This window comes from Eretmochelys imbricata, chromosome 6 (assembly GCF_965152235.1).
Source record: "Eretmochelys imbricata isolate rEreImb1 chromosome 6, rEreImb1.hap1, whole genome shotgun sequence".
NCBI lineage: Eukaryota > Metazoa > Chordata > Testudines > Cheloniidae > Eretmochelys > Eretmochelys imbricata.
This window is the reverse complement of record NC_135577.1, coordinates 5,420,666-5,446,903: the sequence shown is the minus strand read 5'-3', so window position 1 is coordinate 5,446,903 and position 26,238 is coordinate 5,420,666. Positions and strand designations below refer to the sequence as shown.

The following is a 26,238-nucleotide window of genomic DNA, read 5'->3' as shown; positions in this document are numbered from 1 at the left end:
ACAATGTACAGCTACATATACCATTAGTGTAATAACCACACAACAAACACTGAGCTCAACAGCCCCTGGCTTCTCTTTCCCCAAACATATATTGCTATTACAGTGTTGCATTGTTATTGCGTCATTAAACCCAGGTTGTAACTACTACGAATGTCTCCTTTGAACATCAGGAGAGAGCCACTTGTTGATGGAAAGATCATGGATGAAAGTTCAAATCAGAGAATTTTGCCTTTATTCAGAAGCCCATCATGAATATGTGACCCAAATACAAAGAGGCTCGTTCTCCTGAGACCATGAAAATTAATTATATCCGCCACTTACGCCCTCATCCATTACAGGTACCTGTACTGTTTTAGACTGTGCTTGAATGGAATCATCTTCAGCCAGGTCTACACTACCACTTTTGTCGGTATAACGTATGTCACTTAGGGGTGTGAGAGAAACACCTCCGTGAGCGACATAAGTTACACCATCAGAAGTGCCGGTGTGAACAGCATTAGTAGGAGCAGTACCAGCAGATCGAGGGAAGTTATTATTCCCCTCTATTTGGCACTGATGAGGCCACATCTGGACTATTGCACCCAGTTTGGGGCCCACAACTACAAAAGGGTTGTTGACAAATTGGAGCAAGTCCAGCAGAGGGCAACAAAAATGATCAGGGGGCTGGGGCACATGACTTACAAAGAGAGGCTAAGGGAAGTGGGGTTATTTAGTCTGCAGGAGAGAAGAGTGAGGTGGGATTTGATAGCAACCTTCAACTACTTGAAGGGGGGTCCCAAAGAGGATGGAGCTCGGCTGTTCTCAGTGGTGGCAGATGACAGAACAAGGAGCAATGGTCTCAAGTTGCAGTGGGGGAGGTCTAGGTTGGATATTAGGAAACACTATTTCACTAGGAGGGTGGTGAAGCACTGGAATGGGTTATCTTGGGAGGTGGTGAAATCTCCATCCTTAGAGGTTTTGAAGACCCAGCTTGACAAAGCCCTGGCTGGGATGATTTAGTTGGGGTTGGTCCTCCTTTTAGCAGAGGGTTGGACTAGATGACCTCCTGAGGTCTCTTCCAACCCAAATCTTCTACGATTCTATGTTGGTAGCAGAAGCTCTCCCACCGACACAACTACTGTCACTTATAGACGTGGTTTTATTAGGCCAACAGGAGAGCTTTCTCACATCAGCACAGAGCAGCTACATGAGTGATCATACAGTGGCACAGCTGCATTAGTACATCTGTGCTGCTGTAAGCTCTCTAGTGTAGACATGACCTTAGCCATTGAGAGCAAAGGGATGCTGGTACAATAACTGACCAGAACTGTACAGAGACAAGGTGGAGGAGGTAATAGCTTTTCTTGGACCAACTTTTGTTGGTGAAAGAGACAAGTTTTTCAGCTGACACAGAGTTCTTCTTCAGGTCTGGGAAACTAACTCAGAATATTACAGGTAAATACAAGGTGGAACAGATTGTTTAGTGTAAGTAGTTCACACATATTTCAAGGGACAATTCAAGGTGAAAGTGGCCTGTTAACACCCCCCAGTCACAGGGAGGTAAGGGGGTGGGAAGACCCACCTCGGCTCCTGTCATAATCATAAAGGGAAGGGTAACCGCCTTTCTGTATACAATACTATAAAATCCATCTTAGCCAGAGGCACAAAATCCTCTTACTGGTAAAGGGTTAAGAGCTCAATTAACATGGCTGGCACCTGACCAAAATGACCAAGGGGACAAGGGGACAAGATCATAGAATCATAGAATATCCGGGTTGGAAGGGACCTCAAGAGGTCATTTAGTACAACCCCCTGCTCAAAGCAGGACCTGACCCCCTGCTCAAGGCAAGACCAATCACCAACTAAATCATCCCAGCCAGGGCTTTGCCAAGCCTGACCTTAAAAACTTCTAAGGAAGGAGATTCCAGCACCTCTCTAGGTAACACATTCCAGTGTTTCACCACCCTCTTAGTGAAAAAGTTTTTCCTAATATCCAACCTAAACCTCGCCCACTGCAACTTGAGAGCATTACTCCTCGTTCTGTCATCTGCTACAGCTGAGAAAAGTCTAGATCCAACCTCTTTGGAACCCCCTTTCAGGCAGTTGAAAGCAGCTATTCACATCCCCTTTCATTCTTCTTTTCTGCAGATACTTTCAAATCTGGCAACGGGGGGGGGGGGGGGGAAGGGAGGCGGGGCAAGGATTTGTTCTGTCTGTTCCTTGTGGCTCTTGCGGGAGTCAGATCAAGAAAGCAAGCAATTCAACTCCTATAGAATTAGTAAGCACTAGCAAGGGGATAGGTTAGATTATCTTTTGTTTTGGCTTGTGATTTTCTCTGTGTTGAGAGGAAGGTGTATTCCAAATATGTTTTTTTTTTCTTTTTCTAACTTTAAGGTTTTGCCTAGAGGAAAATCCTCTGTGTTTTGAATCTAATTGCCCTGTGAGATTATCTTCCATTCTAGTTTTACGGACGTGCTTCTTTTACCTTTTTTCTTTCCAATAAAGTTCTGTTTTTTTTAAGAATCTGATTGTTTTTTTTTTTTTAGTGTCCTAAAAACCCAAGGTTGGTCTGTGGTCATCTTGTTTATTTTCAAGCCTCTCCAGGAGAGTGGGTGTAGGGCTTGGGGGGATATTAGGGGGAAGATGGGGCTCCAAGTGGCCCTCCCTAAATGTTTGTTGAATCACTTGGTGGTGGCAGCGTTTACCTAATCCAAGGTACAAAGGAGAATTTGTGCCTTGGGGAAGTTTTAACCTAAGCTGGTAAAAATAAGCTTTGGGGGGTCTTTCATGCGGGTCCTCACATCTGTACCCTAGAGTTCAGAGTGGGGAGGGAACCCTGAGAGCTACTTAAGTTCTTGTGCTCCGACACTTCCCTCAATCAACTCCTTCTCTATACCTATGGCAGCTCCGTGGAAATCATCTCCATCCTTGTCATCCTCATCTCCTACATTTTCATCGTCATCTCTGTCCTGAGGTTCTTGCTCAGTGAATCTCTTGATTAACCTGGTAAAGAGTCACCAGTGAGGAACTGCAGAATAACAAGGGGACTGGCTAAGCCAATGAGATATAATGTCCTATAGCAACAGACGTGGGTACAAAGCAGATGTAAGGGATAATTAAGTTGTCATGGGATAGGAGGAAAGATCCTTTCATGGACTGAGAACTGGTTAAAAGACAGGGAACAAAGGGGTAGGAACAAATGGTAAATTTTCAGAATGGAGAGGGGTAACTAGTGGTGTTCCCCAAGGGTCAGTCCGAGGACCAATCGTATTCAACTTATTCATAAATGATCTGGAGAAAGGCGTAAACAGTGACATGGCAAAGTTTGCAGATGATAGTAAACTGCTCAAGATAGTTAAGCCCAAAGCAGACTGTGAAGAAGTTCAAAAAGATCTCACAAAACTTGGGCAACAAAATGGTAAGTGAAATGTAATGTGGATAAATGTAAAGTAATGCACATTTGAAAAAAATAACCCCAACTAGGCATAAAATATGATGGGGGCTAATTTAACTACAGCTAATCAGGAAAAAAGATTTTGGAGTCATCGTGGATAGTTCTCTGAAGACGTCCACATAGTGTGCAGCGGCAGTCAAAAAAGCAAACAGGACGTTAGGAATCATTAAAAAAGGGATAGAGAATAAGATGGAGAATATCTTATTGGCCTTATATCAATCCATGGTGCGCCCACATCTCCAATACTGTGTACATATGTGGTCTCCTCATCTCAAAAAAGATACACTGGCATTAGAAAAGGTTCAGAGAAGGGCAACTAAAATGATAAGGGGTTTGGAACGGGTCCATTGTGAGGAGAGATTAAAGGGGCAAGGACATTTCAGCTAGGAAAAGAGGAGACTAAGGGGGGATATGATCGAGGTATATGATTTCATGAGTGGTATGGAGAAAGTGAATAAGGGAAAGTTATTTACTTGTTCCCATAACATAAGAACTAGGGCCACCAAATGAAATTAATGGGCAGCAGGTTTAAAAGAAATAAAAGGAAGTTCTTCTTCACACAGCGCACAGTCAACCTGTGGAACTCCTTTCCTGAGGAGGTGGTGAAGGCGAGGGCTATAACAGGTTTTAAAAGAGACCTGGATAAATTCATGGAGGTTAAATCCATTAATAGCTATTAGCCAGGATGGGTACGGAATGGTGTCCCAAGCCTCTGTTTGTCAGAGGGTGTAGATGGATGGCAGGAGAGTGATCACTTGATCATTACATGTTAGGTTGACTCCCTCTGGGGCACCTGGCATTGGCCACTATTGGTAGACAGGGTACTGGGCTGGATGGACCTTTGGTCTCATTCAGTATGGCCATTCTTAATGTTCTTGTGTTCTTATAATGGGACATGCATGTGCTTTGGTTGGGGTATTAAATTTGACCCAATATTTGTTTATTTAAAAATTTAGGGTCACAGGATAGCAGATTCTTTTGGGTAGGAAAGGAATCATTTCATCCATTTCTCCCTGATCCATGGAGGGCAGATGGTCTGCTGGACTCGGACTCAGCAGACCTGGGTTCATTCTTCTGCTCTGACACAAAGTGGACAAATCACTTAAATTGCCCCATAGATCAGTACCGCCTTTACAGTGATATCAAGTTTAAAAAAGTCTCTCTCCTCACTCTGATGTGTGGTGATCTGCTCCACAGAATTGAAGCAGTGAGATAATTGCTGAGCAATGTGGGTGGTGGATAAAGAGGAAGGATTTTAAGAAAGACAGTTTTGGGGAAAGGGAATGGCTGAAGGTTTTGAGGCTGAGACAAGGTGCCTTTCCCCTTTGCATCACCAGTTCCAGTCCAGGGAGGAGGTCAAGATCCGTGAGCCCAGAAAGATGATGGATCTTGAAATGGGACATGGTCATTTTCAGCTTTCGGTCACAGATCTTTTTACCCACATCCTGTTCAGTGAACGGAACCAACATTCCATGTATGGAAACAGCACCACAGGGAGAGCCAAGGATGTTATCTCAGCAGCAGAGCAGATGCTGAGATCCATTTTAACTGGCTGCACCTCTTTCCATAGCTTTTTCATTCTTCTAGAAAGCGGACAGAACATGAAAAAGACAAGTGTTTATTTACCTGTAACTTTATTGTAAAATATTATGGTTGCTCCCAGAAAGACTGAAAGAAGGAAATGAAACAAGTTATGGAAATAAATAAATGTGTGGTGATATATACCGTTTGTGGTGGATTTGAATAAATTAATAAAGAAGGATGATAGGGAGGAAATGGTGTTCATCTGGCTTATTCAAATCTTTTTCTGCATGCAGGCAACAGTCCTCTATCCTCAGAGAAACATGAACATTTGTAACTGATTACTGAGTGTAGTAAGCTCAGCCTGGAGGGTTTTGTTTCATTTTGATTTGTTCTGTCTGTTATTACTTAAAAATACTTAAATCCTACTTTTTATGCCTAATAAAATCACTTTTGTTTATTTATAAACTCAGTGTAAGTAATTGTTACCTGGGGGTGGGAGTGGGGGAGGCAAGCAGCTATGCATATCTCTTTTCAAGGGATATAGAGGGCAAGCACTTATCATTTTATCCTGTATAAGCTTTATACAGAGTAAAACAGATTTATTTGGGGTTTCAACCCCATTGGGAGCTTGGTATCTGTGTACTACAGACAGGTGTCCTGTTGAGCTGGTTTCAGTCTACATCTGCAGTTTTGGGGACATGACCCAGGGCCTGGGTATGTGTTGCAGCTGGCGAGTGTGTCTGGCTCAGCAAGACAGGGTTCTGGAGGCCCAGGCTGGAAGGAAAAATGGGCTCAGAGGTAATTTCATCACATGAGGTGACAGTTCCAAGGAGCTCTCTGTGACATAACCCAGCACTCTATGCACTTGGGTTTCCTGCATTTCCTGTGATGCTTCCCGTGTATAGTCCACTGATCTCAGTTGGGGCCTGGAGACCTTGTTGGAATACAAACAAATTAATAATAATAACAATATAATAATGAACAAAACTACCACGGGCTCACCGAAATTATTTTGTACTGGGCTGGGAATTGAATTCACCTGTTCTCACTCCCCACCACTAAACCAGTATTGAATGAAACAGATTCAAGAATTTGTTAGCAGTTTATTCATTGCTTTCCTCAGGGCGTCCTTCACCTCCGCGTTCCTCAGGCTGTAGATGAGGGGGTTCAACAAGGGGATCAGCAGTGTGTAAAACACTGAGGCCACTTTGTCTGTATCCATGGAATAGCTGGAGGTGGGACGTAAATACATGAAGAGGAGGGTGCCATAAAACAGGACCACAGCGGTCAAGTGGAAAGTGCAGGTGGAGAAGGCTTTGTGTCGGCCCTCGGCAGAGCGGATCTGCAGGATGGTGGAGGAGATATAGACATAGGAGAGGAGGACAGTCACAAAGCTGGTCATTATAATGCAGCACGTGAAAGTAAGCATCACAATCTCATTGATGCGGGTGTCAGAACAGGAGAGCGCCAACAGTGGGGGGATGTCACAGAAGAAATGATTGATGATGTTGGAGCTGCAGAATGACAGCCGAAATGTACAACACGTGTGTATCATTGAATCCACCACCCCCACAGCGTACACCCCAGCCACCAGCTGTTTACAAAGCTGCCTGGACATGGTGACCGTATAGAGCAGCGGGTTACAGATGGCCACATAACGGTCATACGCCATCACAGCCAGCAAGAGGCACTCAGCATCTTCAAAAATGATGGAGAGATACATTTGCACGGCGCAAGCAGTGTAAGAAATGGTTTTCCTCTTGGCTAAAAAATTCAGCAGCATCTTAGGGGAAATTGTTGATGAAAGGCAAAGGTCACAGAAAGACAAATTCCTGAGGAAAAAGTACATGGGGGTGTGGAGTCGGAGATCAATCGTGATTAACAAGATCAACCCCCCATTCCCCAAAAGGGTGATACCATAAATCAGTAGGAACACCCCAAACAGGGGAACCTGCAGCTCCGGACGATCTGTCAGTCCTGAGAGAATGAATTCGGTCACCTCCGAGTGATTTCCCTCTTCCATCTTCTCTGAACAGAGATCAGGCTGCTACAGCGATGTGGGCAGGTGGATGATGTGGAAAACCTGTCCCTTCTCTGTAATGAAGTAAATGAAGATAAATGGAGATCAGTTTCTCAAAGGACATCAGTACCCACTCAGGGAAGGGCTTAGTCCATAGATCCAGATGTTCACAGCTGGTCATTCCAGGTGTTCGATAAAATGCACATGCTGTGCAAATACAATGACAGGAAGGTTAATCATGCCCCCCACACACAAACACTCCTGTTCACTAATCCAAACAGAAAACAGTGATTTGTGACTCTGCTGTGAGAGAATCAGTCTGAAGAGATGATTCCGTCTCAGAAGAAGGAGTAAGAGGAAAGGAGTGTTAATCTTTCCACCCTCTTTGGGCAAGGGGAGCTCTGTGGTTTGGCATGTCGGTTTGGCGTAAAGTTGCTCACTGTGCTCCTTAAGCTTTTGGGCGTTTACTGGACCCTGTATGAAAACCCAGAGACAGAATGGGAAGTCATGGCTTCAGTGACTAGGTAATTGCCTGTTTTTTCCAACCCAGCAGGTTGCTCCTTTAGCTGAAGGTGTTGGAGCTGAGGTTTTCGGTGCTGGAGGTCTGGAATACAATATCTGCTGATCCCCAGGGTGTCTCTGTGTGTGTGTGTCTGTAAGTCAGGACAATAGCACCTACCTGCTGAGAAGAGAGAGAGAGATGTGGTGGCGTTTCCCCATCAATAGAAATTGCCAGTTGGGAGCATTTGGGAAATTTTATACTGAGATATGTGATCTATGGGACACGATTCCTGAAGCAACTGGGAATACCTGAGCTCAGAGAGGCACGACACCTAATTAATACATTCAGTAAACCAAAGCTACCCTCGGTTAATTGGTGCCCTGGTGATTAATTTGACCTACTCTTTCTATTGTGTTATTAAATGATGTAATTTCTACCAGAATTACAGAGTATGAGGTTAGGGGTAGATTTTATACTGCTGTTTTCAGTGCAACCAGGTACTGTGTACAGATGATCCACAAAGGGTTTTTTTGTTTGTTTTTTTTTTGTGGAGACCAAAATCTTTTTGGTGAAAACTTAATATTTTGACTCTGAAATACCATGGGGGTGCCTCAGATACCACACACCTCCAATCTCTTCCATGGGCCAGGCTCCTAGTCCGGACTATGTCCCCCAGCATGCATGATGGTCTCTCCTCTTGCAGAACTGCCCTGGAACATCACCTGAGTCCCACAGCCATGGTTTATGGAGGAGGGGAGTTTGGTATGTTGATGGAAATCTTATAATTTCCAAGGAAAAGATTATTTCATGGAAAAAATAGTTGAATGGAAAATCCAATTTGCCATACAAAAAACTTCCCAAGAAAAATTTTCAAACAGCCTTAGCAACAAATTTGGAATCAAAGTAACAGAAAGTCAGATACAGGTGAAACGTACCAATTGCTCCCAGCTGTCGCTGATATCTTCCCAGTCATTCCTGGTTTCAGAATCACCTCATTGTCCTGGCCCCAATAGGTGGAATGTAAAACCTGCAAGACATGTAAGAGTACTCCAGATTATCTAGCTATTTATAGAGTGTGAATCACCCAAGGTATCCTATGTCCTTCCCTTGCTAGGTTACTCCCCAAAGTAGGAAAGACAGGTTCACTCCTTTTTCTTGATGGAAACCACATGATGACCAGAGGAGCTCAGGAGGAGACCACAGCATGCTATGGACTTCTGCAGTTCACAAAACTACCCTCTTGGATGGATATTATCTGGACACAGAGCTCAGCTGTAAGATGCTAAATAAATCTATGAGTCAACCAGAAATAGTCATTCTCTCATCTTAATATTAATACATTTTTGATAATGTGTGTAAAGTTATTAGATGACACTGTATTTTGTTATTAATACATGTTAATTTTGTATCTAAACATTAAGCAGAGTCATCAAGCAGGAAGGGAAACAAAGGAAGTCCGAAAAGGTGAGGAAAAAGCAGCAGGGAACATTCTTCTACACAGAGTTTTTGTCTTCTGGTAACGAGGTGGACATGTTTCTCAAAGGGGGAATAGGTCTATAAAAAGTAGGGGCAGACATCCCGAGGAACCGCTTGCTCTCTCTCTCGATCTCTCTCTCTCTTGGCCCACTGATTCACTGCATCTGAAGGGATAAAGGAAGCAGCCATTGGACTGGGGGTGTGTCCTGACCTAAGAAATTTGGTCAGTAAGAGTGCTGAGAGCATGTGGTGAGGAAACTTTTGCTTTGAATTTCACATCATTTGTTAACTTTGGCACAAGTTGCATTCTAGTTTTTTTTTTTCTTGTAACCATGTCTGACTTCTATGCCTTCTCATTTGCACTCACTTAAAATCTATCTTTGTGTTCAATAAACTTTGTTTTATTGTTTTATCTAATCCAGTTTGTTTAAATACAAATGTCTGAGAGTTGTGTGCATATTTGTGCTGATAAAGAAATAATGGACAATGTAACTTGTATTGTCCAGGAGAGGACTGGGCAGCACAGGATGTACATTTCGGGAGGGAAATCGAAGAGTGGGGAGTGTGTTGGGGTCACCCTGTAGTGTAACCAATGGTGGTGAGAGCCTGAGTGTAACCCAACTATTCCTGGCCAGGCTATAGTTACAGACACATGCTCAGAGTGTGATTTGCATGCTATACGGTGGTTTGTGAGTGGCCCAGGTGGAAGCCAATTCAGCAAGGCATTGCAAGGCTGCAGGCAGGTGTGACACAGCTCCTGATTAGTCTGGGTTGGACCCTGGTATATCAAAGCCACCATCTGGAAAATATCCTAATAACACTAAAGGTATGGTACTGACTGACAGTCGTGTTCAATTGACAGAAAAGGGTGAGGACACCATATGGATGGGCCCATGCACTGATCCATCGCTGCAGATGGACAAGGAGATTGTGATCATCTCCTCCCGACAAGGAGATCCATGGCAGGCCCAGTGATGACTCTTCCCTTCTTTACTGTGTGAGGAGAAATTATCCCCCACAGGTGTGCAGGCTTGGCTGGTATTATCAGTGCTCTGGGGCATGTTGGTGCCCCTTCTCATAAGTGGTGCCAACCTGTGAGGCATCACAGTGTTGATTGGATTAGAAGGATAAATTGATGATCCAAGTCACCTCTATTCTTTGCTATAATCCGTGGTGGTGGGGTTACAAGAAAATGGATACAAAGTCCTGCTTCCCAGAATACAAGTGGAAATAAGCAACAACAAGCAATCTCTGTATTCAGAAACTCCCAAGTTTGTCACTCCAGGTCTGTGCCCAGAAAACACTATGCCCCTAATTCCTCTAGGACTCATGCTCATAACTCCTCCTCCTGGCTTCTCTGCCTCCTGTGACACGGAGGTGTCTGGGGCAGTCCTCACTGAAAATACCAAGGTCAGGACAGGCTTCAAAAAGGAGAATATTCCCCAAACTGGTCATTAACACTGCAGATCTCTTCATCATCTCTCCAGATGCTCCTACAGAATATCTCCAAGAAAGCCAGCTCTCTCCCGATTCTTTTTTTAATTTTATTTATTTCATATAATTTATAGTCTGTGAAACAGACTGTGACCTTGCACTCCATAATGCTTTATAGAAATATGCTTATGAATGTAAATATGACATAACTGGAATATGTTTTACGAGAGATATGACATGTAACATATCTCTGCAAAGATTACCATAATCTGGATATATTCATCCCATTTCCATGCATGTATCATTTTTGTATTCGAAGTTTTGAATATTGGCTGTGTACTTGTTTGATTTTAAGCAGCATCATTGAAGCAGCTGGTCAGCTTCTTGAGAAAAGACTTTTCTCTGTTAGTGCCCAATCAAGAAACACTTACATTAACAATGAACTTTGAGGGACACCAATCCACATGTGAGCTTTCCTGGGAATGTGGCTTCGGCCTGTAAGGGACTGAGTCATGCGTGGACATGTGACTTGCCCATGTGACTCCAAAACTCCACCTTGGAGCTGGATTCTGCATAGGAGAGGGGAAGGGGTTTCCACCCACAAGAGAGAGAGTATATAACCCCCTGGGGAAACCCCTCCATTTTGTCTTCAGCTGGCACAAAAGATACCTTCTCCACCCCAAGGAGATAGCTGAAAGAAACTGGAACAAAGGACACTAACTACAGAGGTGTGCATGATTGCTGGACCCAGACTAGAAGGAAGTCTAGTCTGTAAAAGAGGCTTATTGGAGATTTACCTGCATTTGGTTTTTACTGTATTAGGCTTAGACTTCGGTGTTTTATTTTGTTTTGTTTCGTAATTCACATTGTTCTGTCTGTTATTCCTGGGAACCACTTAAATCCTACATTTTGTATTTTGTATTTTGTATTTAATAAAATCACTTTTTACTTGTAAAGTAATACCTGTGGCAGGGGGCAAACAGTGTTATAGAGGGGGAACAATTCATGAGTTTATCCAGTATAAATGTTATACAGGGTTAAACGGATTTATTGGGGTTTGGACCCCATTGGGAGCTGGACATCTGAGTGTTGGACACAGGAAAGCTTCTTAAGCTGTTTTCAGTTAAGCATGCAGCTCATGCGGGAAGTGGTTCAGACTTGTATCTGGATTTGCAGCAGGCAATTGTACCTGGCTCATACATGTTAAGGTACTGAAGTCCCAAGTTGGCAGGGAAAACAGGCTCAGAGGTAGTCTAGGCACATCAGGTGGCAGTCCGAAAGGGGTTTCTGACTCGCAACCCATCACACAGAGTTAAAGAATAAAATTGCAAAACAATGTGGGAGTAGGGGAAGGATAGGACAAGGACCGATGGACTTCAATTGCAGCATGGGCGGTTTAGGTTGGACAAAAGGAAAAACATCCCAACTGTGAGGGTGGGTAAGCACTGGAATAACTTGCCCAGGAAGGTTGTGGAATCTCCACCATTGGAGATTTTTTAAGAGGAGGTTTGACGAACACCTGGCAGGGACATAGGACTAGATTTCCCAACTGTTCTTTTTGATCGACAGCTTCTCTGAGGCCTGGTTTATGTTTAAAAATTAGTTTAACAGAGCTCTGTCACACAGTGTGGGGAAACTTTTCACACCCTGTGTGAGGCAGTTAGCTTGTACTGACCCCTCAGTGTAATTCTTTCACTGACCGAGCTACTGCCTCTTGGAGACATGGATTAACTACATTGAAGGAAAAACCCCTTCCATCAATGTGGAAAGCATCTACACTATGGCACTGCTGCACACCATAGCTGAGTCAATGTAATGGCTTTAGTATTGACATTCCCTGTATCAATGGGGGAGTTTCCCCCTTCCTATTAAAGCAATTTTTTCTCTTCTTTTCCATCACTCTTCTCCCTCCCTTGGTAAAGCTCTTTCCTTCTTTTGATCGGTAAATATGTTCAGAAATCTTTACTCTCAGCATAATTCCTTCCTTCCCCTCTCATGAATGTCATTTCAATTAAAGGCTGAAACGCTCTGAAACTGACTTGTTTACCCATGACTTGGCGGTACCTCTTTCTTTTCCCTCCCTTCACTTTCAGTGAGTTGAGGACGGAAGCAGTACCAGCTTAGAACCCTAAAATGAGAGTAAGAGTCAAATCTTTCCCTGTTTGCTAACTGCACCAAGGTTACCCTTAATACCTCTGGAGCTGCTTCCTCGGGTGGCAGAGTTTAAATTTGGCTTTGAGGACTTTGAGATTTGCTCCCTGGAGCATCTTTGCTCCCTGGAAAACAGGTGTGCACAGCACATGCAATTAATGTTGTTGCCGTGTCTTTCCTTGTGGAAATGTAACACAGACGGCCAGAAAATCAGCTGGCCTGGATTGCTGTCTCTCCTGTTAGGTCATTTTAACACGATACAAAATGGAGGTAACTGTATTCCACTTTATTTGTTGGTCACCTCTCCAAATGTCTCTTTAAGTAATTTCCCAGGGTTGGGACGCAAAGGTGTCTAGAAATGAATGAATTTCTTCTGGACTAATAATTTACTGTCAAGAACAATACCTTTTGGATTGACCTGAAACTATTAACAAATGTGTTTCAAATACTCCTAAAAGTTTTGTGCCAAAATAATGTGTGTGTGGGGGAGGATTTTGATACCGGTCGCAACATAGCCACTGTAGGAGGCAGTGGTGGGACTTCTCTTTGTAATTGTTAGCCCAATAGTTGGGATGTTCACGTCTCCGAGAGGCAATAGCTAGGTCAATGGAAAAATTACACTCAGGGTCAGTACAAGGTAACTGCCTCATACAGGGTGTGAAAGGTTTCCCCACCCTGTTTAATGGAGCTCTGTTGATCTACTTTTTAAGCATAAACCAGGCCTCAGAAATGCTGTTGATGGAAAAGACCAGGTGGGAAATCTAGTCCTATCTCTCCCCCAGGGCAGCACAATCCCCTTCGGTTCTTTTTGTTCAGGCGAGCTGGAAATATTGCAGCTGTCCCAGCTTCCCAGTAGAGATTATTCTGCATTCTGATCAAGCTCAGTGTCAGACTATGTGTGTGTAGTGGACACTCTGTTTGTGTGTGTGTGTGTGTTTGGTGTGCAGTGGGCACTATGTGTGTGCATGTGGTGCAGGGTACAGTGGAGCTGAATGTCAAGTGGAGGCAGGTGTGTGTCCCTTGCCCTGATCACTGCTCAGGCTGGCGTCTCCCCTCCTCCCAGTGCAGGGCTCCTTGTGAGATCATAGAATAATAGGACTGGAAGAGACCTTGAGAGTTCATCTATTCCCCTGCCCTGCACTCACAGCACGACTGAGTATTATCTAGACCATCTCTGACAGGTGTTTCTCTAACCTCCTCTTCAAAATCTCCAGTGGTGGTAATTCCAAAACCTTACTGGGAAATTATACCAATGCTTAGGTACCCTCACTGTTGGGATGTTTTTCCTTATGTCCAACCTAAACCGCCCTTGGTGCAATTAAAGTCCATTGGTTCTTGTTCTGTCATAGAATTATAGAATATCAGGGTTGGAAGGGACATCAGGAGGTCATCTCGTTCAACCCCCTGCTAAAAGCAGGACCAATCCCCAACTAAATCATCCCAGTCAGGGCTTTGTCAGCCTGACCTTAAAAACTTCTAAGGAAGGAGATTCCACCACCTCCCTAGTTAACGCATTCCAGTGTTTCACCACCCTCCTAGTGAAAAAGTTTTTCCTAATATCCAACTTAAACCACCCCCACTGCAATTTGAGACCATTACTCCTTGTTCTGTCATCTACCACTGAGAACAGTCTAGATCCATCCTCTTTGGAACCCCCTTTCAGGCAGTTGAAAGCAGCTATCAAATCCCCCTTCATTCTTCTCTTCCGCAGACTAAACAATCCCAGTTCCCTCATCCTCGCCTCATAAGTCATGTGTTCCAGGCCCCTAATCATTTTTGTTGCCCTCCGCTGGACTCTCTCAAATTTTTCCACATCCTTCTTGTTGTGTAGGGCCCAAAACTGGACACAGTACTCCAGATGAGGCCTTACCAATGTCGAATAGAGGGGAACAATCACATCCCTCGATCTGCTGGCAATGCCCCTACTTACACATCCCAAAATGCCATTGGCCTTCTTGGCAATAATGGCACACTGTTGACTCCTATCCAGCTTCTCATCCACTGTAACGCCTAGGTCCTTTTGTGCAGAACTGCTGCCTAGCCATTCGATTCCTAGTCTGTAGCTGTGCATGGGATTCTTCAGTCCTAAATGCAAGACTCTGCACTTGTCCTTGTTGAACCTTATCAGATTTCTTTTGGCCCAATCCTCTAATTAGTCTAGGTCCCTCTGTATCCTATCCCTACCCTCCAGTTTAAATACCTCTTCTCCCACTTTAGTGTCATCTGCAAACTTGCTGAGGGTGCAATCCACACCATCCTCCAGATCATTAATGAAGATAGTGAACAAAACCGGCCCGAGGACCGACCCTTTGGCCACTTCACTTGATACCGGCTGCCAACTAGACATGGAACTGTTGATCACTACCCATTGAGACTGACAATCTAGCCAACTTTCTGTCCACCTTATAGTCCATTCATCCAGCCCAAACTTCTTTAACTTGCTAGCGAGAATACTGTGGGAGACCGTGTCAAAAGCATTTCTAAAGTCAAGGAACAACACATCCTCTGCTTTCCCCTCATCCTCCCCACCCTCCCACACACATTGTTTTGTAATTTTATTCCTAAACTCTGTGTGATGGATTGGGTCACAGAAACCCCTTGGAACTGCCACCCGATGTCCTGAGAAGTGAAGTTGAACATCTCTCCCTCTAGGTGGAAGCCCCTAGCCACCAGCTTATAAAATCATTCTCTCTTTATGGACCTCTGAGTTTTCCTCAGGTTTTGTCCACTGATCTCAGTTGGGGCCTGCAGAACTTGTTGGACTACCAACAAATTAATAATGATAATAATACAATAATGAACAATACTACCATGAATTCTGTGAAATTACATTGAATTCACATGTTTCCACTCCCCATTACTCAATCAGTACAGAATTAACCAGAATCAAGAATTGCTTAGGAATTTATTCATTGTTTTCCTCAGGGCATCCTTCACCTCCATGTTCCTCAGGCTGTAGATGAGGGGGTTCAACATGGGGATCACCACCGCGTAAAACACTGAGGCCACTTTGTCTGTATCCATGGAATAACTGGAGGTGGGATGTAAATACATGAAGAGGAGGGTGCCAAAAAGCAGAACCACAGCGGTCAAGCGGAAAGTGCAGGTGGAGAAGGCTTTGTGCCTGCCCTTGGCTGAGCGGATCTGCAGGATGGTGGAAATGATATAGACATAGGAGAGGAGGACAGTCACAAAGCTGCTTACTGTAATGCAGCTCATGAAAGCAAACGTCACAATCTCATTGATGCGGGTGTCAGAACAGGAGAGCGCCAACAGTGGGGGGATGTCACAGAAGAAATGATTGATTATGTTAGAGCTGCAGAATGACAGCCGAAATATAAAACACGTGTTTATCATTGAATCCACCACCCACACAGCGTACACCCCAGCCACCAGCTCTTTACAAAGCTGCCTGGACATGGTGACCGTATAGAGCAGCGGGTTACAGATGGCCACATAACGGTCATAAGCCATCACAGCCAGCAAGAGGCACTCAGCATCTGAAAAAATGATAGACAGATACATTTACACAGAGCAAGTAGTGTAAGAAGTGCTTTTCCTCTCATCTAATAAATTCAGCAGCATCTTAGGTAAATTATCAAGGAAAGACAGAGGTCACAGAAAGACAAATTCCTGAGGAAAAAGTACATGGGGGTGTGGAGTTGGGGATCAATTGTAATTAACAAGATCATCCCCCCATTCCCCACCAGGGTGATACCATAAATCAGTAGGAACACCCCAAACAGGGGGACCTGCAGCTCCGGATGATCTGTCAATCCTGAGAGAATGAACTCAGTCACTTCTGAGTGATTTCCCTTTTCCTTCTCTTCTGAACAGAGATCAGGCTGCTGTAGAGATGTCGGCAGGTGTATGGTGCAGAAAACCCATCCCTTCTGTGTAATGAAGTAAGTGAAGATAAATGGACATCAGTTTACTCATGGACATCAGTATCCGCTCAGAGAAGGGCTTAGTCCACAGAGCCAGATGTTCACAGCTTGTCATTCCAGGTGTTCAATAAAATGCACACACTGTGCAAACACAATGACACGCAGGTTAATCATGCCTCCCACACAAACACTCCTGTTCACTAATCTGAACAGAAAACACTGACTTGTGACTCTGCTGTGAGAGAATCAGTCTGAAGAAATTATTCCTCAGCTAAAGAAGGGGTGAGAATAAAGGAGTGTCAAACTTTCCACCCTCTTTGGGCAAGGGGAGCTCTGTGGCTTGGCATGTCCTTTTGGGGTAACGATACTTACTGTGTTTATTAACTTTTGGGCATTTACTTGAGCCTGTATGAAAACCCAGAGACATCATGGGAAGCCCTGGCTTCAGCAACAAGGTAATTGCCTATTTTTTCCAACCAAGGGGGTTGCTTCTTTAGCTGAAGTGGTCGGAGTTGGGGCTGAGGCTTTTGGTGTTGGAGGTCTGAAATTCAGTACCTGATGATCCACATGGTGTCTGCGTGTGGGTGTGTGACTGTAATTCAGGACAATAGCACATACCTGCTGAGAAGAGAGAGAGAGAGAGAGATGTGTTGGTGTTTCCTCATCCACAGAAACTGCCAGTTTGGAGCATTCGGGAAGTTTTATACTGAGATGTGTTATCTATGGGGCATGATTCCTGAAGGAACTGGGAATACCTGAGCTCAGACAGACACAACACTGAATTAATGCATTCAGTGAACCAAAGCCACCCTCGGTGTAATTGGTGCCCTGGTGATTAATTTGACCTACTCTTTCCTATTGTTTTATTAAATGATGCCATTTCTACCAGAGTTACAGAGTATGAGGTTAGGGGTGTATTTCATTCTAGTATTTTCAGTGCAAGTTGGGTACTGTTAAGAGCTGATGAACAAAGGTTTTGTTTTTTTTTTTTTTTTTTTTTGCGGAGGCCAAAATCTTTGAGCTAAATAATTAATATTTCGACTCAGAAGGACCATGGAGGTTCCTGAGATACCACACAGCACCAATCTATTCCATGGGCCAGGCTCCCAGGCTGGAATACATCCCCCATGAAGCATGATGGTCTCTCCTCTTGCTGAACTGCCCTGGAACATCACCAGAGCCCCAAAGCCATGGTTTAGGGAGGAGGGGAGTTTGCTATTTTGATGGAAAGTTTATAATTTTCAGGGAAAAGATAATTTCTTAGAAAAAATAGTTAAATTGAAAATTCAATTTCCCTTCAAAAAAATTTCTTTAGAAAAATTTTCAACCAGCCTTAGCAAGAAATTTTGAATCAAAGGAACAGAAAGTTAGATACAGGTGAAATGTACTAATTATTTCCAGGTTTAGCTGACATCTTCTCAGTCATTCCTGGTTTCAGAATCACCTCATGGTCCTAGCCCCAGTTGGTGGAATGTAAAACCTACAAGACATGTAAAAGTACTCCAGATTATCATGCTTTTTATAGCATGCCAATCACCATGGTATCCAATGTCCTTCCCTTGCTAGGTTACTCCCCAAAGATAGGAAAGGTAGGTTCACTCATTTTGCTTGATGGAGACCACATGGTGACCAGAGGAGCTCAGAGGGAGGCCACAGCATGCTACGGACTTCTGCAGTTCACAAATCTATCCCGTTTGCATGCATATTATCTGCACACAGAGCTCGGCTGTAAGATGCTTTACAAGGTTCCTTCCCCACTCTGAACTCTAGGGTACAGATGTGGGGACCTGCATGAAAACCTCCTAAGCTTACTTTTACCAGCTTAGGTTAAAACTTCCCCAAGGTACAAATTATTTTATCCTTTGCCCTTGGATTTCCACTGCCACCACCAAACTTTATCTGGGTTCTTGAAAAAACGAAGTTTGGACACATCTTTCCCCCCAAAATCCTCCCAACCCTTTCACCCCACTTCCTGGGGAAGGTTTGGTAAAAATCCTCACCAATTTGCATAGGTGGCCACAGACCCAAACCCTTGGATCCTAGAACAATGAAAAAGCATTCCGTTTTCTTAGAAGAAGACTTTTAATAGAAGTAAAAAGAGAATCATCTCTGTAAAATCAGGATGGTAGATACCTTACAGGGTGATTGGATTCAAACATAGAAAATCCCTCTAGGTGAAACCTTAAGTTACAAAAAAGACACATAGATAGGAATATTCATTCTATTCAGCACAGCTATTTTCTCAGCCATGTCAAGAAATCATAATCTAACACATACCTAGCTAGATTACTTACTAAATTCTAAGACTCCATTCCTGCACTGTCCCCAGCAAAAGCATCACACAGACAGACACAGACCCTTTGTTTTTCCCCCTCCTCCCAGTTTTTGAAAGTATCTTGTCTCCTCATTGGTCATTTTGGTCAGGTGCCAGCAAGGTTACCTTTAGCTTCTTAACCTTTACAGGTGAGAAGATTTGTTTTCTCTGGCCAGGAGGGATTTTAAAGGGGTTTAGCCTTCCCTTTATATTTATGACAGATGCTAAATAAATCTGAGTCAACTACAAATAGTCATGCTGTCGTTATAAATGTTAATAATTTTTATAATGTTTGTGAAGTTATAATATTACACGGTTTCATATTATTAATACATGTTCCAAACAGAGGCTGGCAAACTGGTCTGTCTCAAACAAAGAAATGTGTACTCTGCTTAATTTTGTATCTAAACGGTCACCAGAGTCATCAAGCAGGAAGAGAAACAAAGGAAGCCCAAAAAAGGTGAGGGAAAAGCAGCAGGGAACATCCTTCTACATAGAAATTTTGTCTGCTGGTAACCACATGTAAATTTTTATCAAAGGAGGGATAGGACTATAAAAAGAAGGGGCAGACATCCGAACGCACCGATCTCCCTCTCTTTCTCTCTCTCCCAATTGATTCACTGCATCTGAAGCGATAAAGGAAGCAGCCATTGGACTAGGGGAGGGGTCCTCACATAAGAAGTTTGGTCAGTGAGACGGCTGAGAGAATGTGGTGAGGAAACTTTTGCTTTGAATTTCACATAATTTGTTAACTTAGGCACAAGTTGCATTCTAGCTTTATTTTTCTTGTAACCATCTCTGTCTTCTATGCCTCCTTATTTGCACTTACTTAAAATCTATCTTTGTGATCAATAAACTTTTTTCATTGTTCTATCTAACCCAGTGTGCTTAAATACAAATGTCTGAGAAACGAAGTTGCAGGCATGTTAGTGTTATTAAAGAAATAATGGACAATGTAGCTTGTATTGTCCAGGAGAGGACTGGGCAGCACAGGACGTACTTTTCGGGAGGGAAACCAAAGACTGGGAATGTGTTGGGGTCACCCTGCAGTATGAGCAAGGGTGGTGAGAGCCTGAATGTAACCCAAGTATTCCTGGCTTGGCTGCTCAGGGTGTGATTTGCATCCTGGATGGTTGTTTGTGAGTGGCCCAGGTGGAAGCCACTTCAGCAAGGCATTGCAAGGTTTTGGGCAGGTGTGACACAGCTGCTGATTAGTCTGGGTTGGACCCTGGTATGTCACCAACCTAAAAAGTATCCCGGTAACATCAAAGGTGTAGTGATGACTGACAGTAGTATTCAATTGACATGAAAGGGTGAGGTCACCACAGGGATGGGCCCATGCACTGATCCATGGCTGCAGATGTACAAGACCATTGTGGTCATCACCTCCCCACAAGGAGATCCGTGGCAGGTCCAGTGATGACTCTTACCTTCTTCACTATGATAGCAGAAATTATCGCCCATGGGTGTGTAGGCTTCGCTGGTATTATCAGTGCTCTGGGGCATGTTGGTGCCCCCTTCTCCTAGGTGGTGCCAACCTGTGAGGCATTGCAGAGTTCATTGTATTAGGAAGAAAAATTGATGATCCAAGTCAGCTATATTCTTTGGTATAATCCATGCGGTGGGAGGAGTGGGAAGTTACAAAGAATGTACACAAAGTCCTGCTTTCCTGGGCACCAGAAGAAACAGACAACAGCAAGCAAGCTCTGTATACAGAAACTCCCAAGTCTGTGCCCAAGAAACAATATTCCCCTACTTCCTCTAGGAGTCATGCTCATAACTCCTCCTCCTGGTTTCTCTGCCTCCTGTGACCCAGAGGTGCCTGGGGAAGTCCTTACTGAAAATGCTAAAGTCAGGGCAGGGCGGGCTGCAAAAAGGAGGGTATTCCACAAACTGGTGGTTAACACTCAAGATCTCTGCAGCATCTCTGCAGGTGCTGCTACAAAATATCTGCTTTGTTAATTTCATTTAGTTCCGATAAATTACAGTCTGTGAGACAGAGTGTGACGTTGTGCCCCATAACGCTTTATAGAAATAGGCTTATGAATGTAAATATGACATAATTGGAATATGCTTTATGCCAGATATGCCATGTAACATATCTCTGCAAAGGCTATGATCTACTGGATATATTTATCCTATTTGCATGCATGTATCATTTTTGTATTCAAAGTTATGAATATTGGCTGTGTACTGGTTTGATTTTAAGTCGCCTCAGTGAAGCTGTTGTTCAGCTTCTTGAGAAAAGACTATTCTCTGTAAGTGCCCAATCTAGAAACACTTTAGCTAACAATGAACTTTGAGAGACACCAATCCACATTTGAGCTTTCCTGGGAATGTGCCGTCATCTTGTATGGAACTGAGTCATGCATGGAGATGTGACTTGCCCATGTGACTCCAAAACTCCATCTTGGAGCTGGATTCTGCATAGGAGAAAGGAAGGGGTTTCCACCCACAGGAGAGAGACTATATCAGCCCCTGGGGAAACCCCTCAATTTTTTCTTCAGCTGGCACAAGAGATAGCCTCTCCACCCCAGGGAGATGCCGGAAAGGAACTGGAACAAAGGACAGTAACTGTAGGGTTGTAAGTGATTGCTGGATCCAGACTAGCAGGAAGTCTAGTCTATAAAAGACGCTTTTTGGAACATCTCAGATCGTGAGATTTACCTGCATTTAGTTTTTACTTTATTCAGCTTAGACTTCTGTGTTTTATTTTATTTTGTTTGGTAATTCACTTTGTTCTCTTTATTATTACTTAGAACCACTTAAATCCCACTTTTTGTATTTAATAAAATCACTTTTTATATATTAATTAACCTAGAGTATTTCTTAATACCTGGGAGAAGAGCAAAAAGCTGTGCATATCTCTGTATCAGTGTTATAGAGGGCAAACAATGTATGTGTTTATCCTGTATAAGCTTTATACAGAGTAAAATGGATTTATTTGGGGCTTGGACAACACTGGAAGCTGGATATCTGAGTGCTGGAGACAGGAGCACTTCTTTAGCTGTTTTCACTGAAGCCTGCTGCTTCTGGAGGATGTGGTTCAAACTCGGATCTGGGTTTGCAACAGGCAAGTGTGTCTGTCTCAAACAAGGTAAGGTATGGAAGTCCCAAGCTGGCATGGAAAAGAGGCTCAGAGGGAGACTCAGCACATCGGGTGGCAGTCCCAAAGGAGTTTCTGTGACCCAGCCCGTCACAGTGGCGTAGTCGAGCAGGATCTGTGCACAGCTGATTGCTTTGAGACACCGTTAGTGATTTTAAGTGAGTTTTGGGTATGGTGGGTGGAGAATAGACAAAGTGGTTACTGGTTTGTTATTTTCTGATTGCTTATTTCAGATAAGGGAAATGATGACGCTTCAAACTATGGTAAATTTAAGAAACTGGTTTTGAAACAGTTTCAGATTACACCTGAAACCTACAGGGTTAAACTCAGGAGTCTTAAGCGGGGATCTGGATTGAGGAATGTGGCTTATGTAAATGAAATGAGAGATTTGTTCTTTAAGTGGGTGAAGGGAAAAGACATTACAAGCTTGGAAGAAATGTGTGATTTGGTTACTCAGGAACAATTCCTGAATATGTGCAGTGATGATGTAAAACAGTATTAGTGGGAGAAAAAGGTGGATGCTGTGGGTGGATTGGTTGAGTTTGCAGACTCTTTTGAGCCGTCGCAAGCGGCCATTAAACAGAAACCAGTGGTAGAGGGACACAGGGTTGAGGGAAAGCAGAATCACTGTTTTACCCCAGGGAAAGAGGAGGCTGGGTGTCCTTCTCCCCATTCCCCTGTTACTTGTCCCAAGTCTCCTGTACGCGTAGAGGAGCCCAAGAGGTGCTCGGATTGTGAGTCCACTGAGCACCTGAGGAATAAATGTCCTTTGCTGAGTGGGAACAGGCAGCAGGTAGCACATGAAGCTGCTGCTTCTCAGAGCCAGGCTGCTGCCTCTTTCCACACAAGATTTGTAAAGATTTATCCACAACCGAGCAGTGAGCACATACATGCTGTTAAACTGAATGGGAAAGTTCTCCTGGGATTGAGGGACACAGGTGCAGAGATTTCTGTGGTCAGGATGGACCTGATCCAGGAGAAGGATTTGTTGTCGGGGAAATGGCAGAACTAGAACTGGTGGGAGGTTTGAAAGTCCTTTCCCCTTTAGTTAAGGTACACATGGAAACTGGTGGTGTGCAGACTGAGCTGACTGTTGCCACAGTGGCACACAATTTTGCACCATTTTGACTGGGGAATGATTTCTTTCATGTGGCAGAATCTGTCCCAGGCTTGGTTAACAGCTAGAAGGAATCTTGTTCTCAAAGTCCCCGGGCAGGATGTGTGTGTGAAGACACATGGGCTAGTGGGGGAATAGGAGAGAGTATCTTAAATTCCTCTGTAGCAGTGAAGCATGCAACTTTGGGGGCAGGAATGGCTGTAACCAGTTCCTGTAGCTCTGGGGCTCAAGGCAAGTCCTTGCGGGAGGGGCTGGACAAGCCAGCTCCTGTCCTGTGATCATCTGCCTGGGGGAGGGGAATGTTCCACCATGTAACAAGGAGGCCGTCCCAGCTGATGACTGCTAGGAAGTTCCAGGTCGGCATGGGACAGGCCCTGCCTTGGGGTGCACAGAAACATGTACCTCAAAGGTGGAAGTTGGGGTCCTGGTAACCGCTGTGGTGGGAACAGACCCCAGAGACTCTGTAGCTGGAAGCAAGCCCAACCTGAGGGAAAGAGGGGGATTGTGCTGCCAGGGAAGGGACTGTCATCGCTGGTAGATGTGACCCCATAGCTGGACAAGGGTCCCCTTCCCTTTTGATACAGGAGTGTCTGGCCCAGTGGGGAGCCAAGAGAGGAAGGTGAGGGGAGACCGGAGGGTCTGCTCACTTTTTGTAGGGGGGCTTTGTCCCAGGAGGAGGGTGAAAAATCTGCATTTAAAATGCCAGACCCCTCTCCTGTGAATCAGGTTTTAAGGGAAGACTGAGGGTCAGATCTCCTGGAGGGGAGTGCCCACCCAGCTGACCTGTTGGGAGCAGAAAGTGGGGTAAATGAGGGGAACTTTCCGATCCAAAGCACTCCATTAAAGAATGTTATTCCTGTTACCCTTATAAAAAATAACACTCTCTCTTCAAGGCTGGTGGGAGAAAAACTCTGCACTTGGGAAGCTTCACAAGAGGGAGCGGCCGAGGGCAGGCAAGGTTGCAGTGCCCCTTTTCTTGCCAAAGCCTCAAACACAGGCCTGAACTAAAAGCCTTCTCCAAAAAGGCAGAAGAATCTGCATCAGAGCCCCTACCAGGGTACACAAAGGAATTGGGAAATGCAATAGACACTAAACAAGCTAAATTGTGTGAACAAAACCTGTCCGCTGAAGATTTCCTGTTAATCTTATGTCTTTTGCTACTTCCTCTCTGGGTCAAGACAAAGGAGCTAATGCTAGTGGTAAATCCTTTAAACATGTGGGACACACCTGCTTTATGGGAAATAAAAAAACTTTTGTTCATGCTAGGGATGGTGGCAAGACAGTCCCACAAGCATGTTGCTTTTCAGCTTATACCTGTAAACAGGCTGGAAGCTTGGCACCGCAGCAAAAGCATAACAGGCCTATGCTGCTGTGTGGAAGGGGAAACTGAGGCACACCGCCTCAAGGCATTTGTGTCTAAATGCCAAGACAACTCCACTTTAACAGATATTGCTGTCTGCATTCTGTTAGCAATACTATACCCCAACTTGTTTTCAGGTATCTGGGGACCAGAGCCCCAAACCTTGCTAGAACACCTATGAATGACCTCCTATGGTTTAAAGGTACTAAAAGGGGTTGTGACCAGAAACCAACAGGGATTTTACATGTGCTGCCTCTGCCATGGACAGTCTCTGGCAGTATGTTCAGGAGAAGGGTGTGACGTTACACCCCATAATGCTTTCTAGAAATATGCTTATGAGTGTAAATATGACATAATTGGAATATGTTTTATGCTAGATAGGCCATGCAACATATCTCTACAAAGGTTATGATCTCCTGGATATATTCCTTCTATTTGTATTCATGTATCATTTTTGTAGTTGGAGTTATGAATATTGGCTGTGTACTTGCTCGATTTTAAGTAGCCTAGTAGAGCATTTGGTCAAGGAATGTGAAAGTTAAGTGCCCAATCAAGAAGCCCTTAACAGACGATAGAACTTGGGGATGCCTATCCACATCTGAGCTTCCCCAGGAATGTGGTTCGGCTGGTAAGGAACTCAATTGTGTAGGGACATGTGACTTGCCCATGTGACTCCAGAACTCCATTAGGTAACTGGATTCTACACAGGGAGTGGGAGGGGTGTCCACCCAGAAGAGACAGTCTATAAAAATCCCTTGGAGACTCTTCCATTTTGTCTTCAGCTGGCAAAAGACAAGCTGACCTACCCCAAGCATATCTGAAAGAAACTGGAACAGAGGACAGTAACTACAGGGGGTGTGAGTGATTGCTGGACCCAGACTAGAGGGAGACCAGTCTGTAAAAGGAAGCTTAATGGAACACAAATGAGGGTGAGGGTTTTATCTGTATTCAGTTTTATTACTGTATTAGAGATAGATCTGCATGTTTTATTTTATTTTACTTGGTAATTCACTTTGTTTGGTCTGTTATTACTTGAAACCACTTAAATCCTACTTTCTGTACTTAATAAAATCACTTTTTACTTATTAATTAACCTGGAGTATGTATTAGTACCTGGTGAGGGGTGGGGCAGGGAAACAGCTGTGCATATATCTCTATCAGAGTTAGAGAGGATGAACAATCTGTGAGTTTACCCTGTGTAAGCATTATACAGGGTAAAACTGATTTATTCAGGGTTTGGACCCCATTGGGAGTTAAGCATCTGAGTATTAAAGACAGGAACATTTCTTAAGCTGCTTCCAGGAAAACCTACAGCTGTTAGGGGACATGATTCAGACCTGGGTCTGGGTTTGCAGCAGGCTAGCGGGTCTGGCTCAAACCAGGCAGGGCACTGAAGTCCCAAGCTGCCAGGGCAGGAAAGCAGGGGCAGAAGTAGTCTCGGCCCATAAGTTGGCAGCTCCTAAGGGGGGTTCTGTGATTGAACCCATCACAGGTGGGTGCTCAGCACTCTCTGAAGGGCCAGTCCTTTTGAGGTGCTTCAAGCTAGGTACCTAAAATTACTATTCGCTTTTGAAAAGCTTGACTCCACTGAGCAGCTTCACTCTTCTAGCCTTCATCCCCCACCTCAGACCCAAACCGATAAAGGGAGTGAGTGCTAAAGGGAATCAAACTCATATTCGCATTCTTTAAACATCACTGTTTTTCCCCGTTCAGCCATGTGAAAGCTGGATCCTTGGCTGGTCTGTGTCAGCATAAGTGTATTGATGCCAATGGACCAGGTGTAAATAAGAAATGCTGTATTCAAGTTAATTGCCCAGATCTCCTGCTAATGTACATTGGCCATAAACACTATGTAATTCAAAGGGGCCAGATCCCCAGCTGGCATAAATCAGCTTAGATCCACTGAAGACAGTG

At 44.1% G+C, this 26,238-nt stretch overlaps 1 protein-coding gene and 1 pseudogene across 1 annotated transcript; both read right to left on the bottom strand.

Moving 5' to 3' along the window:
• Positions 1-6,041: 6,041 nt before the first annotated feature.
• Positions 6,042-6,980, bottom strand: LOC144266332 (olfactory receptor 5W2-like). The gene has a single exon (XM_077819782.1). It carries the CDS (start codon positions 6,978-6,980, stop codon positions 6,042-6,044), a length of 939 nt encoding a protein of 312 aa, XP_077675908.1.
• Positions 6,981-15,426: 8,446 nt separating this feature from the next.
• Positions 15,427-20,247, bottom strand: LOC144265990 (olfactory receptor 5W2-like; annotated as a pseudogene).
• Between the last annotated feature and the right edge of the window lie 5,991 nt (positions 20,248-26,238).

Excerpts from the sequence above, each read along its gene's own strand:
- LOC144266332 (XM_077819782.1), bottom strand. The coding sequence starts at position 6,980 with ATGGAAGAGGGAAATCACTCGGAGGTGACCGAATTCATTCTCTCAGGA.